This window comes from Lemur catta, chromosome 16, assembly GCF_020740605.2.
Source record: "Lemur catta isolate mLemCat1 chromosome 16, mLemCat1.pri, whole genome shotgun sequence".
Classification (NCBI taxonomy): domain Eukaryota; kingdom Metazoa; phylum Chordata; class Mammalia; order Primates; family Lemuridae; genus Lemur; species Lemur catta.
In genome coordinates this window covers 38,941,650-38,959,204 of record NC_059143.1, presented here as the reverse complement: position 1 = coordinate 38,959,204, position 17,555 = coordinate 38,941,650, and the positions used below count along the sequence as shown (strand labels likewise).

Sequence of the window (17,555 nt, the reverse complement as noted above, 5' to 3'; positions counted from 1 at the left end):
CAATAAACAATCATTCCTCTCCTGAGGAAATCATTCATCAGAATCTGCATTTTACAGCTTCTGCCCTTTATGCACTGGCCTGGTTCATATTGATGATAACTTAAAAAAAAAAAAAAAAGGAAAAAAAAATGTATTCCTTAGGGAATAAAATCCTCAATGCCATGCCCCAAGTTTAATCTTGACAAAACCACTAACAGTCTTCCCTTCCCTGATCTCTCTTGCTTAGTGAAGCTGCAGAATCCCAATTCCAGATTACTGAAGGGGGACACCAGCCCTTCTTTTGTACAACACTTGGACAACCATGGGTCCATTTACGGAATTCTTGATTTGATAAGAACCAGCAGGAAGCTAAGATCCCTCTCCAGGGTAGGCAGTTGGTGTGTCAAACAGAACACAGGACAAACTACCACAAAGTTCAATTTTACTTACAAATTCCAATTTCTTGAAGTGGCGAAAGAACCTAAGCCTGACAGAACAAATACCCTCACGATTGTTTTCCAAAATCAATTTTGGCTTTGTGTGCTATACTCCTTATGTGTTAAATGAAATCCACTTAAATGATATTTAGGGGCTGTTTTTTTTTTATTTTGTAATGAAATAGCTGCTGTTCCACTGGCTGATCTGATTCCCCAAGCCTGTCAATTAGCAACACGGCATATCATTAAGTGGCTCCTTTGGAAAGTTCTCATGAAAGAAATTCTGTTTCGCGACAGCCACCTACACTTTTCTGTGTACACCAAATCCCATACAAACACCAAGTTAAATTGCCAAAAGAACAAATTCTTTTGGTCACTGGTGCAGACCCAACTCCTTACCACACTTCTCAAATGAAATTAATTTAGAGTGAACCCATCTCGCCACTACCTGATCAGGCTCATAGGGCTAATTACCTATTTCCTGGGGACAGGAAATTAGAGACAGTTCTTAGGTTCACATTTTTCGCTGCATTACTCTTGCATTTTCAGAAGTCTCTGCATTGCTGATTTTTGCTAATAAGCTCCTCCACTTGAGTGCAGAGGTTTAATTTTAAATCACATCATTATTGATTGTGTATCACAATTTCTACCTGTTAATGTCAAAATTTAAAAAAAAAATAGTAGCACAAGCACAAACAGATCCCGGCGGATACCTTGTTGAACTTCATCACAAATTCTCTTCTTTCCTTATGCGAGACAATTACATAAAAACCTTGGGGAATTCTAATGATCTTGGGTCTCTTTTTAAGCTGAAATTTTGAGGCACAAAATACATATTTTAAAACTTCCCAGCTGTTGGTAATAACAATGTGCTTTCCAGGGAACCTTAAACAAACAGTGTGATTTGGCTTTATAATTACTTTAACAAAACATCCTAATTAAAAGGGCACTCCATAAGGAAATAGAGTATTTCTCCAAGTTACTGTTATCTTCACACTGCTTAAGCCAAGCTGAGGAGGCAAGAGGACCTCCAAGAGGTCACAGGAGACAGAGGGTTGTTTTTAACAATCTGCAAACAGCACAGCCTTTTATGAACTGACTTGTGGGTCCAGAGTTACATATAATGAGTAGATCACTCTCTTGGGGTTCACCACGGGACTGGGACGCAGGAGGGAAGTTATGCAATACAATGCATCCAGGGAGGGCTAATGCTACAGTTGCTTCCAATGTGGATTTCTTCAATTACAGCAAAGAATGCCTCCCATTTCATGTGGTTTTCAAAATGATTGCTTTCTCCATCATAATTTAAGGAAAATCAAAGCAATTCTATTTGAAATTTTACTCAGGACGTAGGTTTCATACCTTTCCAGCAGTAGCCAAGAAAGTTTTGGTGGAAGTCATTTATATCTCATTTTATGATTTAAAGATTCACATGAATAAGTTAAAATGAGATGAATATTTTAAAAATATATATTTTTAAATACAGCAACCCCAGCACACCCTGAGTATTCTTTTGGAGCAACTAGTGACCACTACTAAACTTGTCCGTTCATTCAAATACGAATTCTTAGCAAGGGTCACACTTTTTAATATTCAAGTGGTACAATCAAAAGAAGAAAACCAGAAGGAAGGAAAGGAAATCAGAATCAGTTTATGGAAGTGTTGCAGTGGAAAGCGATCAAGAGTCAATAAATTGAGAAGGCCTTTGGTATTAATTTCTTACAGCAAATGGAACATACCTGTCCCACACTGTTACATAGTTAAACGCCCTGACATAGCTGTTAAGTTTCCATCATATTTAAAAGTGAACAATCTGAAATCATAATCTATAACAGTATTATGTGCAAGAAGTAGCAACTCTCCTGGCTTTCTTCTATTAATTTTTTATTTACCTTTTTTTCAGATTGCAAATGTGTATATTATGGGAAAGGATAAGACCATTGTCTTAGCAATTATCATCCAAATGGAGAGATGGAAAAATGAGAACAGAGGCAATATTTGAATTGTATGGAAATGTGTTATGACAATCAAGCAGTAAAGAAGTAACATTTGGATGAGTCAGGATGCATGTGAACTAATGGTGATAGACATACATTTTCTTAAGGACATCTTTTTGAAGAATGTCTTCTATGCTGTCACACACACCCTTCCCTATAATCCTATTTGTCAGAATCCCCTTTCCCTGAAGTTTCTAGCTCAAGTGCTACTTGTTTTCACAGTCTTTTCCTGTTAGTGCAGCCATTAACTGTCTATGCCTCCAAATAGCTGGTCTCATCTTTTTCATGTTTGTACTCCCCACGACTCAGCCCCCTGCGGGTTCTTAAATTACATTTCACAATAACTGCATCCATATTCAAATAAGAAAAAAGTAGGGAGGTGTGCTGCATGCAGAAGAGGGCCATTATTAAGCCAAGAAAAGTTCAAACAAATCCAATTAAGCATTTATTAAGACTCTACTCATGAACATGGCATCGAGATTCTTCATTAAAATAGATGTATGAATTGGATTATATTTAGAGCGCATAGATATGCAAAGCATGAAGTTAAACGGAAGATTTGTGCCATCTAAGAAGTAGTGATTTTATATTTCAGTTCCACTTAGACTGTGACTCATTCATAGTCAGGAGAAAGAGCACATAAGTCAAGTGGAGAGTCCCTTTTACTCTGGATATTTATAAGAGCTTCAGCACCTCTGCTCCATTTATTTTCACTCTTTCCAGTAAGAGATACATCCCCTTTGGGTTTGGGTAAATGATAGGACCTTATGTCTTAGACTCGTTTGTTAGCCTTGAATCACTGTCTTTATTGTCACCAAGTCAGTTCCATGGGATCAGTGGAAGCTTTGCTCTGGTCACCTGCACTAGACCTCAGGGCCCAAAATGTAGCCTGTGGTTCCCACTCTACAGCTGCTAGCTGACTTGATTAACTTAGCTGAATTTTCTTAGTCTAAATTACTCTTCTTTAAAGTAAGGCTAATAATATACACTCCATATGGGTAGATGAAAGGATAAAGCACAATTACATCAACTTTAAAAGTTATTTTCAAGTAAAATAGAAAAAAAAGTTGAATATGTGTTTAGCTTATCATGACCACCTTTTATTCATTACATAAGACGATTATATCCTCATGACTTTGGCACAACTCCACTGGCCTCCTTGCCATACATACATCAACGAACAATTGGGATCCAGTCTCAGGATGTCTGTTCTTGTTTTCCTTCTACCTGGAGGGCTCTTGTCTGACCTATTCACATGGCTGCCCCCCTCACTTACTTAAAGTTTGGGCTCATATTTTACCTAATCACAGAGACTTTTTCAACCCCTTATATAAAACAGTACATCCCAGTCCTTGCTATTCTCTCTACCATGCTTTAGTTTTCTTCAGAGCATCTATCACTATCCACCACCAACTCAGTAAAACTTATAACTTATACACCTTGAGAGTAGGGGCTTTATTTGTTGCTCTATTCTTAGTACATAAGGTAATGCCTGAGATATACAGGCCTTCAGTAAGAAATGCATGTTGAATAAATACATGAATGTCTCCTATCCTATCAGTGAAGGGTATGAACTTTGTCAAGTGTGACTCTGTGTAGCTCCATGACTTTTCAATTGTATAGCCTAAGACAAGTTAAATAATATCTCTAAGCTTCAAGTTATGTTTCTGTAAACTCCAATGCTACTTCTAGGGTTGTCCTAACAGGAATACCTATATTTACCTACTTCTATTAATAATACATTTCTTATGCTTCAGCCAGAATAAGCTCTACAAAATGCAATTCTAATCAAGTCGCTATCTTCTTTTAATTCTTTAATAACTTTCTTAGGATAAAGTAAGTTATTGCTTTAATGGCATTCTTAAGACAATGTTTAAAATCTTTAACTTGGTCTTGCCAGCTTTAGAACCTGCCTATCTTACAAACCTCATCCTATGTCATCTCGGTGTTTTATCCTTGATGGTCTTTTTTCAGTCCCTGAACATGCCATTGTCTTGACTTCAAACCTATAATTACATTACTCTCCATTCCTTCTCCTCAATCTCTAATGTACTTTCTTGCACAGCTAATTCTTATTCATCCTTCAAGTCTCAGTTTAAAAGCAAGTCTTCCATATGTCTGTCTGTCTACCCACTTATCTATTTATCCATCCATCTTATGTTTAACTACAGTTTTCAAATGTCCAACTAGGCTTGAACAATAACAATGGCAATTTCCTATACTTCACCTAAAATGTCTTTCTTTGATACACTCTAAGCTCCATGAGAAAAGGACCATGTCTTATTTATTTATTAATTATGTATTATTGTATCCACAGAGCTAAGCACAGAACCTGATATTTATATTTCTATAAATATTTTTTGAATTAGTATGCTGTCACATGGCAATGATTACTATTATTATTGAAATATCATCTGTTGACTGTTTTACTGCTACCATAAATATTTTAGTAAAACCAAATGTGTGACTATAGTAAAATCATGAATGACAGTGAGTTATTTAGAAAGAGAAGAAGGGGAGAGCCAAGGAGGAGGAGAATGAAGAGAAGTTCAAGAAAGAGGAAGGGATAAAAGACTTGAAAACGGGTAATGGAAGGAGAACTAAGAGGAGAATAAAAATGAAGAGAGAAGGGAAAGAGAGAGAGAAAAAGGAAAAGAAAAGGAAGGAATATAGAATTTTTACTTTCCCTTTTTACCGGAATAATTTTAAAGTCTATCAGTTAAGGAATAAGACAATTTTGTTGTTAGTTATTTAGGTAATCATCTTATGTCATCACATTTTCAATACATGTAAGTTTATCTTTTTCTCTACCTTTTCTTAGTCCCAGTTTTAATTGTCTAGCTTTAAGTATATTAATAATAACTTACTTCTTTTGAGTGCCTCTCATTTTCATGAATTTCTGCCTATTTTATTTATAACTCTAATTCTATATGGTATATTTCTGTTTTATCATTTAGAGTCTTTTATGCCACCTCCTTTATCCATTTCTCTTAAAGTTTATTTTTTAAATTAATTCATGTTTTTAATTTCAAGAGTAATTTCAACCTTTTGCCTACATTTAATTTATTGGCATTTGAATTTTATATGATTCTTAATATCTCATCCAGGAATGTCTCAAGGCAACTATCAATTAACCAAATAAAGTAGGTTGTCTTTTATATCAAGAAAAAATAATGGTGATACCATAACCAAGTCCAAAACCACCTATTGATGTTTTGCAGAAGCATCATAAAAGAGAAGAAGCTATATGAAATCATGATTCCTATCAGAAATTGTAGTAATTCTTGTGAGGAAAATGGTTAAGGTCAATTATTCAAAATCACATAAATGTAAGAACATCTCATTTCAGATTATCTTGAAAAAAAGTAACTTGATATGAGGACCATAATTAATGCATAATTAGTGCTATGCCATTCATGGTATATTGTATTTTATATGGCATTGTTAAAAACTATGCATTAATTAGTGGGTTTTGTTGTGTTTTCTTTTGTTTTGTATCTGGAGACACAGGAAGAATAAATGTCCCCCAAGCTGGAGTTCATTAATTTTTTTAAGGGGCCCTTTGAAGCTGAGGTAACAAGAAGATAGACATCAGAGTGACAGTGACTAGGGAGAAGTCTTACCATCCAGGTCATTCTCTGGGGTCTCTGCTGTGTACCAGTTGGAAGGGGGTCCAGTGCCGTTGACGGTCATGGCTGACACCTGGAAACTGTACTGACTTCCTTTCTCCAGTCCTGTGAAAGAATTTTCCACAGGGGAAACAAAAGTTACTAAACAAATATTTTAGCTGGGTTCACAAAGCTTTAACAACATTTTAATAATAGTTGACATGCCTTACATTGTTTGTGATTGTTGTGGTAATTATTGTTATTTTGACCAAAAGGGCAGGGATATCACAGTGAGAAATCAAATCATTTTTTATATATCATCATGTATTTTTTTTTTTCATGTATAAAAATGTATCCCTGAAAATAGCCTTAGGGCAGATGCGGAATGTAAAATATGAATGATGAAGAAATAATCAAAAATAGCAAGGATCATTTTTCCTCACTGTTCAGAAGGACCCAGCCTATAAATCAAGAATAGTCAATCTAAAAATTTATGTCTTCATCATTCATTCAAGGTCAGTGAATATGTTTTCTTTGGGCCAAAAAAGAAGAATCTGAAGCCAATGCACTTTAGCAGAAAATATTAGAGGTTTTGCCTCTTAATACCATCTTTTGAGTATATGTTGTTTTGTAACAGCTTCCATAATAGAGATGAACAAAATCAACATCTATGATAATTTGGACACATAATATTGTACACAGTTATGACATTAGGACTTATTTTAATGAGCACAGAGAACACAGGTAAATTGGGGAAGCCATATGGATCATTAGTCTGATAAGTATAAATTTTTGATATAAATAACTTGCCTCTTACCTAAATCTCAAAGTAGCTCATTAACATGACAAATTACTTTAAAAAAATGATACTTATCAAAAAGCCATATGAAATTTTTGAGACACTGGAAATTCAGCTTAAATGGTCAAGTCTTAAATCTCAAAGAATTGAACCACCACTATAAAGATAAAAATGTAATCTCTGTTTTTTCCCATTGATCTGAAATATCCAAATATTTAGTGTCAAGAAAAACTTATAAATATAATAAGTTATTGGGAAAATGATGCTATATCATGTACAAAGTTACATATTTATAGATTTTTGCATAGGTGATGAGTACTTGGTACTAAGGGGAATACTTAGCTATGCTTTAACTGATGGTTAAAAAGGATTTGTTCTGTCAAGGAGCAGTGCTTTCAGTAAATAGTACTATTAGAGAAGACCATTTGATAAATTCACCCACACAAAGGTTACCTATAACACAAAATACTGTCCTTTAAAGAAGCTTCTCATTTTATAAAAGACAGGAAGCTCCATGAAGACATGTACTGAGAATGTCATTGGTGCTGCTGTCTTTGTTATTATTGGTAATTTAGTTGTATATCTGTAGAGCCCACAACAATGTCTGGCCCATGGAAGGCCCATACACAAAACAACCCTTGAAAGATCTACTAAAGCTGATTAGGTACAATAGTGTTTAACACTAAAGAATATTAGGTTAAAATACAACATTCAACATCATCAACAAGGTGGCAAAGAGATACTTTTGAACATAAGGCCCCTGTTATTCCTCAAATAGGCTTGTACTCATTTCAATTCATTAACATGGCATTGATCTGATATTTTTTAATATTTTTCACCCTTTCATAGGCACTGTTGCTGATTACAGGGATTTTTCTTGGAAATTAAAAAATTAATAGAGGGAAGAAATGGTTACCCGGTCATTGTAGCTCATGACTTTCATGGTGGTCTTATCAAAAATAGTGTCCTAATCCATCCAAAATAAACTCTTTGCATTATATAGAAATATAACTTCATTTTTCTTCAAAATGGATAGACAATTATGTCAATACTGTCTCCAATAATTAATTTGAAATACCATCTGTGGTAGGCAGTTTTATGTGTCAACTTAGCAAGACTGTAGTACCCAGTTATTCAATCAAACACTAATGGGGGTGTCGCTGTGAATGTATTTTGTAGATGGGACTAAAGTCCATACTCAGTTGAGTTTAAGTAAGAGATACTGTCTCAGACAACCTGGGTGGCCTGGATTCAATCAGATAAAAGGCTGAGGCTTCCCTGAAGCAGCAATTCTGTCCTGTCATGAACATCAATTTTAGCTTGAGAGCTCCTGCCTGTCTTTCCTCATGGCCTGCCCTGTGGATTCTAGAATTTCCCAGCCAGCCATCATAACTGCTTAAACCAATTCCTTGCAATAAATCTCTCAGTATATATTTCCTACTGGCTCTCTGTGGTTGAACTCTGACTGATACACCATTTTATCACGTGTAATATTTTGACATGCAATCTGAAATCTTTTGGAATGTCCGATATTCTTTCTGTTCCATTCATTCGAATTAAATCAAGCGGTTATTTGTGCACAGATTCTATCAATTTTTAACAGAAGCTAGTTAAAGCATCTCACTCTAAAGTAGATATGCAAATTTTTCCTTATAATTTTGTCAAATTTTGATTTATATAGTTTGAGTTCAGGATCAGAGTTGGTAAGCTAGTTTTGAGCAAAACAAAGCCTGCCAATAACTTGAAGTAAACATTAGAAAGCAGTTTAGAGACTCTCTGTTGTATTATAAATGTTTCCCCAACAGGGTCTCACCTGGCCAGCTCGAGCTATTTATCAGAATATCCCTTCCAACCATATACAGTAGGGGAGCTCTTCATATCAACCGCTCTAACCCATCTGCAGTGAAATTCTAGCGCCCATAGAGATTAATGCCCTAGGTCACTCTGCAAATCTTGCCACCTTTCTGTGATGTATCATATTTTATCTTTAAAAAAACCTTTGACTTTGCATTTTATTCTAGAATTTAGCTGGGCTATGGAGTCTTTCTTGATACAAGCACCTAGAAATGTTAAGTATAAAATATTTAAATATGTATAAAGAATCTCATTATTAAAGGAAATCTTAAGCAAGTTCTAGTAAAATGGCTCACATACAACTGAACATCTAACAAAGTAATGCTGTAAATAAACCAGAAATACTTCTGGAATGAGAAATTCACCAGTGGAGGTAACTCACCTCCAATAGTTTCGCTTGTCAAAAAGTTGCCATAGTATCACATACAGAGAGAGCCCCCTAGTCTATCCTAGCAGGATTTAAAAAAAATTAAATCCCTATCTTAGAATATGTTTGAGTCTTTGGCTTCTAAATTCAAAAAATTCTGTATCAAATCTTTATCAACAGAATTAAACCTGTGATTCTTTTTTTTTTTTAATCCAGGTAAGTGTAGGATGCAATAAGAAGCAGAACCAGAAATTCTGGGTTTTCAGCGAGGCAATCTGGACATTACCTTCATAATTCTAAGCTGCAGATGTCCCTGCTTCTATGCTGTAAGGGTTACTCGGCTGAGCAAGTTTTAGATGTACTGAAAGCTCTTTTAATCTTAATTTTCATCTAAAGTGATTAGGTAACAACACATGCTCCTAACTTACAGTGTTCTTGTGAGGATCAAATGGCAAACTGCTTGTAAAAGTAATTTATAAAATCAAGCATTTAACAGATGTAAAGATAACTAATATTTGTACCGTGATTTGCAGGTTACTTTCTCGCTTAATTTTCAAATACCCTGTGATTTTGGCACAGAAAACATCATTGCTCCTGTTTTAGAGACGAGGATAATAAGGCTCAGAGAAAGTAAGCAAGTACACTGTGTGCTGTTTTAATCAGAACCTGTTCTCTCTCTTGCTGGAAGAGAGGGAACCTGTCCTTCAAGGGCCCGTTTAATCTAGGCTGGAACACAAGAGAGACAACAGCAACAAATGTAAAGCACCCTGTAGACATGCAAGGAATTTGTGTTTATAATGATTACATCAGAACTGAATAATGGGCAGGCAGGCAGGAGAGAATTGATGATTCTACTATCTTGACAAAGGATCAACCTAAAAGATCAACAATACCCAAAAATTAGTATGAAGAACAGTTAAATTATTCTCTTTTTTTCAACAGTTTTACAAACGATCGCTATGACCAAGCAATTCTGGGAGACCTGGACTCTGATAGCTGATACCAAAAGATCTTTCCAGGCTGCTTTGATTTATTCATCCATTCATTCATTCATTTATTCATTGGAGGCGAAGTAAAGGGAAGCCAGTCTGTCATTAAAAGCTTTTTGGGAGTGTATCGTTCGAGAAGTTGTTATCTTGGCTATGTTTCCTGACTGGGGATAATGGGAATATCAAATAATATTTTTAAAATAAATTGGTCAGGAAAGCTTTAATTTAATCTCTTCTCGAGTTACTCCGCTTCTCTAGCTGCAAAGGTAATCTTCAATTTTTTATTACCCAACAGACATCTCTTTCTATTGCTGCATTTTTCCACTACCCTTTATATATTCATACAATCATACATTTATCGCCTATGGTCAGAAACATATTATCTACAAGTTAAGAGGTAAGAGTATAGGTTTTTAATTTAGGAAGAAATAGGTTCGAGTTTTTGTTCCACTGCTCATTAGTTGTGTGACCTTGAAAAACTAGCCCTCCCTCTCTGCTTCAATTTTCCCATCAATAAAATGGGGATATATAAATAACAACTGTTGTAAAGATGAAACTTAAAAACATATAAATATTTTAGCATAGTGACTGGCGTCAAAGCTCAGTAAGTGATAATGTGGCTGTTGTTACTGTTGCAAATGTTAAACATTATTTTTAATATTTATGATCTGTGTAGAGTCATATAACAGCTTGAGTCACTCACGATAAAGGGAACTAAAGACAACGATATGGTGTAGTACAAGGAGCACGTAACACGGAGTCCACATGGGATCATCCCCTTAACCAGTGGTAGCTCTTAGTGATATCCTCTCCAGTTTTCAGTTACCTCTTCTTTAAAACAAGGACTTTGGATGAGATGAACTGTGTGGTTCCTGCTATGTTCATCAGGATCCTAAAGTTCAATCTCAATGTGTGTGTCCGTGTGTGCTTCCTAGTTGCTTCTATGTGTAATCTTATTCTAAAGAATGTATGGTGTAGCTAGCAATGCTTTTCTTAGCTGTAAAAAAATTCTATTATTGAAAGCAGATTATCTCTGCCTGTTTCTATCCTTAACACTAAGTGCCTTCAAGCTCTGTATTTCTTATGCTCTATTTCTCAGTTTTAGATCTCATGGTAAGAGATGACATATCATTCAAACAATTTAATTTCCCTTTATTTCCCTAATGTTAACCTTGTTATAAAATTGCTATGCTACTGCTTCAATTTTTCAGTCCATAAAATACCAATGCATGTTTACCATTATGTTCATTCCATATCGGCCATGAAACACAAGAAAACTCTTAAATTCAATTTCAAACAACCTTCTCTGAAGAGGGATCAAAAATTAAAAAGAGCACTTTAAAATTTAGTTGACATGGGTTCTGACTATAAAACTGATAGCAGCTATTTAAAATCCTTGTTATAACTCTAAATTACTTTGTTATTGCAGATGTCTCATTATCCTGGTAAAAAAACACACACACAACAAAAAACACCTGTCTAACAGAGGATTGTTAAAAAAAAAAAAAAAAAGTTTGAGCCTCTACACCTGAATATTTATATCATACAAATGATGCATTCTGGCAGTTCCAATTTTCTAACAACCAAATCAATACACCCATGTATCTTACAGGCATTGGAAACATGGGGTCAAATCTTTTACATTTTACAGTGCTGCAGATTTATATGGAAAATCAATTACTTCTACTTACTACAAAATATGTAAGTTGCTAGATATATCCTGGGGACAAGTCTAAACCACAGCCAACCTACCAGTGTGTAGTATTACCTCCTGGTGCCTTAAGGCTTTGTAGCATTGAGGATATTCCCACAATGTCTAGAAATGCAACAGGTATTTTTGAAGCCAACTCACAGAGCAGGGGAGAGAAAGGTAGAGATTTTACAAAGCTTCTCTTTGAATTTTTAAGGGTATGATGTTATTCACTAACTTTTTTATTGCTTTAGTTGAACTAAAAAAGGAGTATGTGTCATCTTTTTTGTTTTTTGCAATAAATATCAGGTGCAGTTACAAATATGACTCCTCAGATTCTGTTTGTATTCCTAAATACATTTTTATACCTCAAACAATGAAGAATAACAGTATGAATAAAGGCTTCAAATTTGAGGTCCACGTTCCTACAAATCTATAAAGGCAGAAATGGGAATTTGTGAGCTATTCCCAATAACTAATTACATCTCATTTCTTTGCTTTTGGTTGTAATGGTAATAAACCAGAGTGAAGATGGGCTATTCCATGCTGATTAGAAGCTCTAATTGTCACACATGTTAGATGAATAAAAATGTAGAATTCAATTATTTATTTTTGAATAAGCAAAGTTTATTAGAAGATACAATTCAAAATGATTGCCCTAGAGAGGAAAAAATAATTTTAAAGCATCTGTAGTAGGTTGCATAGTATCCTCCTAAAATTCATGTATACCTGGATCACCAGCATTGGATCTTACTTGGAAATACAGTCTTTACAGGTATAATTAATTAGTGATCCCAAGATGAACTCACTCTGGATTTAAAGTGGGGCCTATATGAAATGCTTGGTGTCTTTACTGGAAGAGAACACAGAGACACCGAGAGAGCAAGGTGGTGCAAAGGATGAGGGCAGAGATTGGAACAATACATCTACAAACCAAGGAACGCCAAGGACTGCTGGCAACACCAGAGGTTAGCAGCAAGGCATGGGATGGATTCCTCCTCACAGCCTCCAGAAGGAACCAAACCTGCCAACACCTTGATCTCAGCATCTGGACTCCTGAGCTGTGAGAATAAATTTTTCTTGTTTTAAGCCACCAAGTTTGTGGTAAATTGTTTTGGCATCCCTAGGACTGATACAGGATCTTTGATGGTGAAAGGCAAATACCTGCTGCTCTCTCTTTTTTTTTCCCCAGTGATTTTACCTTTTGCAGAGGGAAAGTCTTAACATTTTGTATATTTAGGGAATCAGAATCTTGGTTTGATAATACTGAACTGAATGTATTAAATTCTATTTACCAAAAGAACTCATAAATACTAAGTGAACTCATGAACACCAGCGAATTCTGCTGGCCATGAGGCAACTACTTTTCATTCATTTTCCAGACCACTCCCTTCTAATCGGTTCTTCCGGTATTGAGATAGCTTTAGCGGTAGGAAATCTTCAATTTTTGTAACCAAAAGTTGTAATATGCCATTAAAGTCTTGACTTTTCATTTCTTTTCCACTTTACATGGGCAATTAAAAATACATCCTGTACTGTTATAAAAGTAAGCAACACTCACTATTAATATTTTGGAATATATATTGTTCTAAATATTTTATATGAATGTACATTGTTTTGTTTATAAATATGGACTCATGTGCTAACACTGATTTAAAATTGAAGTATTTACTTAACAATATGCTTGAAATATTTAACATGTGATTTAATATTTTTACACTATATCATTTTCAATAGATGTACAGTATTCCATGATAGGATTGTATCTGAGTTGCTTAGGTAGCTGCCTATAGCTGGATATTTAGATTTAAAAAAAAATTATTTGCTAGTCAAATAATATTGCAATGAATATGTTTCTAGTTAAAAAATTTGAAAAATATGATTGCTTCCTAGGATAAAGTCTTAGAAATTAAAATCATGGTCATAGCTTTATGAAAAACATGTATAAACATACATACACATATTCATATATATGTACCTGTATGAAACACATATCTTCACATTGCTTTCCAGAAAGGTTCTAGAAATTTTCTGTCCCACAATCAGTATATGAGAGTTCACATTTCTCATATTCTTTCCAGGACCGTGTGCCATCATTTATTTTTATCATTATTACTTTAATCAAAGGAAAATGCCAGCTCAGTTTTGTTTTAATTTGCATTTTTCTATTTACTAATGAGATTGAACATTTTATCATGTTTATTGGCTGTTTATAGTGCTGTCAATTGAATATCTAATCCTTAGCCTTCCTATTGGAATGCTCATCCTTTAATTAATTCTTTTATAATGAGAAGTTTATTTTATATTTTTAATCTTTATCATTTCAAAAAGAAAAGCAATGACAAGAAAGTTTCAGGGCTTCAAATTTCTGTATCTGTAAAAAAAGTGAGACTTGGATTAAATTATCCTTAGGGTCTCTTCTAGTGTAATGTTAAATTTAGGAATTATACTAAAATATTTTCAGCAATATTTTCAGTTTTGGTGATTTCTGAGTAAATTATATGTTGTCCTAAGTATCCTAATGAGCCCATATGCCTCACTTCAATTATTTTTACCTTCATCCCATGATTTCATCATGGAAAAACTATAAGATCCTGGCTTTTTAAAAAGTCTTCAAAATAGCATAGTAGAATGCCAATACTTTCTCTTAGATTCAACAATACCTGTCTAGGAGATTGTCCATATTTAAAATATGTAAGTAATTTTTGACCATCTACCTTGGAAGCACTCTTACCATTGTGCTAAAATTGTATAGGCACAAAAGGCACAAAAGGCACAAAACTCGAGGGGAAAAAACCAGGTTACTTTCCAGTCTGATTGTAGGTTAAACAAGAAGTTTACAGTGTGTGCGCATGTTTGTGTGTCTGTGTTATGATTTCCAGTGGAAATTTACTAAGCAGGGGTATAGACGAAAGGGATAAATAATGGATTACTTTTTTCTCATTTGAAATACTAGTTTACTTTATCCATTAGTCCTAAGCCACATCCTTTAGAGTTGGTATGCTGTCCTGAACCCAGTTTATGTGCTCCCCAGTTTGCTCAACTTTACCTACCAATCTCCGTCATGAGCCACTGCTATTTCCTTCACTCCCCAAGTCCCTAGCAGTAGCTCATTCTATTCCTAGGGCTGTAAAGCTCTGAGTGCTGCTGCTATCCTAGACCAAGCCATCACTATGTAAAATGCTGGCTGACAAGGGGACACCTCCATGATCACACAGTCACCAGAATCTCTGGCCTCGCAGGGGGTGGCCTGGAGGTACAGAATAGTCCATATCCTGCTGGTGGGTTTTGACCAATGGCAGACAAGAGACAGACTGCTCACACTCCCTATCCAGCCACAGATCGTGAGACAGTAGTTCACGTAGCTCAAGAGACATCCAGGAGACCCAGCAAGCCCTGTGTTTGTCCCGAAGTTGTGGCCACCCCAGCTCAATAATGTGCCACCGTTATCTGATTCCTCTTCTTCCCTGGCTCACTTGCCTTGTTACCTCACTCTTGCTTTCCTGAGCCTACACTCCCACAGGTATTAACCTTGAAAGCCTTGCCTCGGTCTGTTTTCTAGGAACCTGGATTGACATGTCTTAAGGGTTGCAATAGTTAAAGGAAGTATATGAGTACTCATTTCATAAAATTAAAAAAAAATTCTTTGCATGGGAACTGGGTCCAGTTTTCACAGAGCAGTTTGACCTACTATGTATGAATTCTGACAATATTGATACAAGAGGGAATTTACTTTTATATTTGTGGAAAGTAGCCCACTCTCTCTTTATTTCCAAATCTACCCTTTTCCTCCTTTTCTACCCCATCCTCACCCCTGGAGAATGGGGCAGGGGGATCAAAGTGACTTAAAATTGGAACCATTTTATTAAATGGCCTTTAAAAGTTATTAGTTAAAACATTAAAAGTTATTAGATAACAGGAGCTACTGGTGAATCAGCAACACTGAGAAACCAATACAGATAAAAATGGCAGGATATATTTATTAAGATGATGGTGCAGAGCATAATATATATTGAAAGCATTGTAGAGAATATAAAGTTAAAATATAAAGGTTACTCTTGTTCTAGCCAATAAATGTCACCTGCCAGGAAAAAAAAATCAATGTTCCTTTGAAGTGAAAGTGTATTTTGTTCCTAAAGCATTTAATTCATCAAAACCTTGCAAGACTACACCATGTGAACACTGACCTGTGAACAGGTACCAGAGGTTGTTTGGCTCCAGTGTTTCCATCTCACCCCTGCGGGTCGTCTTTCTGTGTCGAATTTTATAGCCAGTAATAAATCCATTTTGTGTTCCTGATGGAGGAGGCAGCCAGCTTACTTTGATACTCTGCAAGATAACAGATGCAAATTAAAACATTGGAGAAAGAAAGGACAACAGGACAGGGTCAAAGAAGTGACCCAAACATAAGTGTGAAGAAAGCAGAGAAGCAAGAGGTATTAGTGATTGCCACTTAGAGCCAAATTAAATCCAGTCTTAGAATCTGACCGCATGCTTACTTGTCTGATTTTAACAAAAATACACAATTCATTTGATTGATGGCATACATTATTACCTCTCCTTTGAACAGATCACTAGAAGGAGAGCAAAATATTCTAAGTGGTGTAAACCCATAAAATATAGAGAATAAGACTATATTGGATGAGAGACATCAACTAATATTTGGAAGGTGCAAATTGGAGGGAGATACAGTAACTGAGGGGAAGGGGAAAGCTGAAACCTAAATACCTTCTTAAGAGAGAGTAACGAAAAGCAAGGCAATAGAAAGCATGACAAAATTCAGGGAAACCTGGACAAGGCATTGTTGCTTTCTAAATAACTTGGGAGGTAGGGCTGAAGCATGGTGCTGATACAGAGAATGTGCTGAAAGTCATGAAGATGGTTGAGGCCTCCGGTTCCCACCCACACCCAGTAAAACCAGGGCACAAACCCTCCCTGACCTTAGAGCAGCTGGGAGTTTTATGCCCCAGGGATATTAAACACAGAAACCAAAGATTCAGAGATACTATATTAACCACAGAAGAGAACAGGGATATGGGCAAGTGTTATTAAATCAAAGAAGTGAGATACCCATGTCTTCTTCCTTCATCTAATACCCAAAGCAATGACAACTAGGTAGAATATGAGATAATCCTTCTCTAGAGAAAATTAATAACTTTAGAGAAGACAACAGTTGGATTTCTGATTAATTCCCCAGTAGTGAGGCTATGTTACTTAATAAGCTCCACCCATGCACTAGAATTTGCAGTTTGAATTCAACTTTTTCATACTTCATTTTAATGTAAACCAATAATTTGACACTACCAGACATCAAAGAAAGCCCTTAGCATAAATGAAAGTGGAAAAAGTAATACGTAAGAAGATAATGACACCTGAAGGAAACAACAGTCATCGACAGAACAAGATCCAAAAAGATGTCATTAATACCTTGATAATCTAAGAGAAGATACTGCATCCATGAACAGGATAACAATATAAGGATGTTGAAAGATTTAAAAAAATCTCATGGGGTCATTTTAAACAGCAAAATTACTATGAAAAAGCAGAAAAATGTGTAAAACATGGCACCTAATATATCTCAAAAAGGGCACTTGTTTACAATATAAGAACTGAAACAAGAAGACAGAACCTCTCCTTGTTTAACCTCAGCTGGGAACATGAACATCTGGTGACTCAAATTTTTCACTGCTCTGTGCATAAAAGAAGCACCATGGGCATTGATTTGGGGTTAACAAATAAATTTTAGCAGGTAGAGAAATTTGCAAACACAGAATTTGCCAATAAAGAGGACCAACTGTAATTACACGATAAATATGCTTTAATAATTTCAGGAAC

General features: G+C 35.4%; 1 protein-coding gene across 1 annotated transcript in view; it reads right to left on the bottom strand.

Moving 5' to 3' along the window:
- DCC (DCC netrin 1 receptor) overlaps positions 1 to 17,555 on the bottom strand; it is a 987,982-nt gene that overhangs the window by 160,900 nt on the left and 809,527 nt on the right. The window contains exons 13-14 of the mRNA XM_045528069.1: positions 15,908 to 16,049; positions 6,037 to 6,147 (exon numbers count right to left, since the gene is read on the bottom strand). Coding sequence (XP_045384025.1) covers positions 6,037 to 6,147; positions 15,908 to 16,049 — 253 coding nt within the window. The remainder of the gene's footprint in view (positions 1 to 6,036; positions 6,148 to 15,907; positions 16,050 to 17,555) is intronic.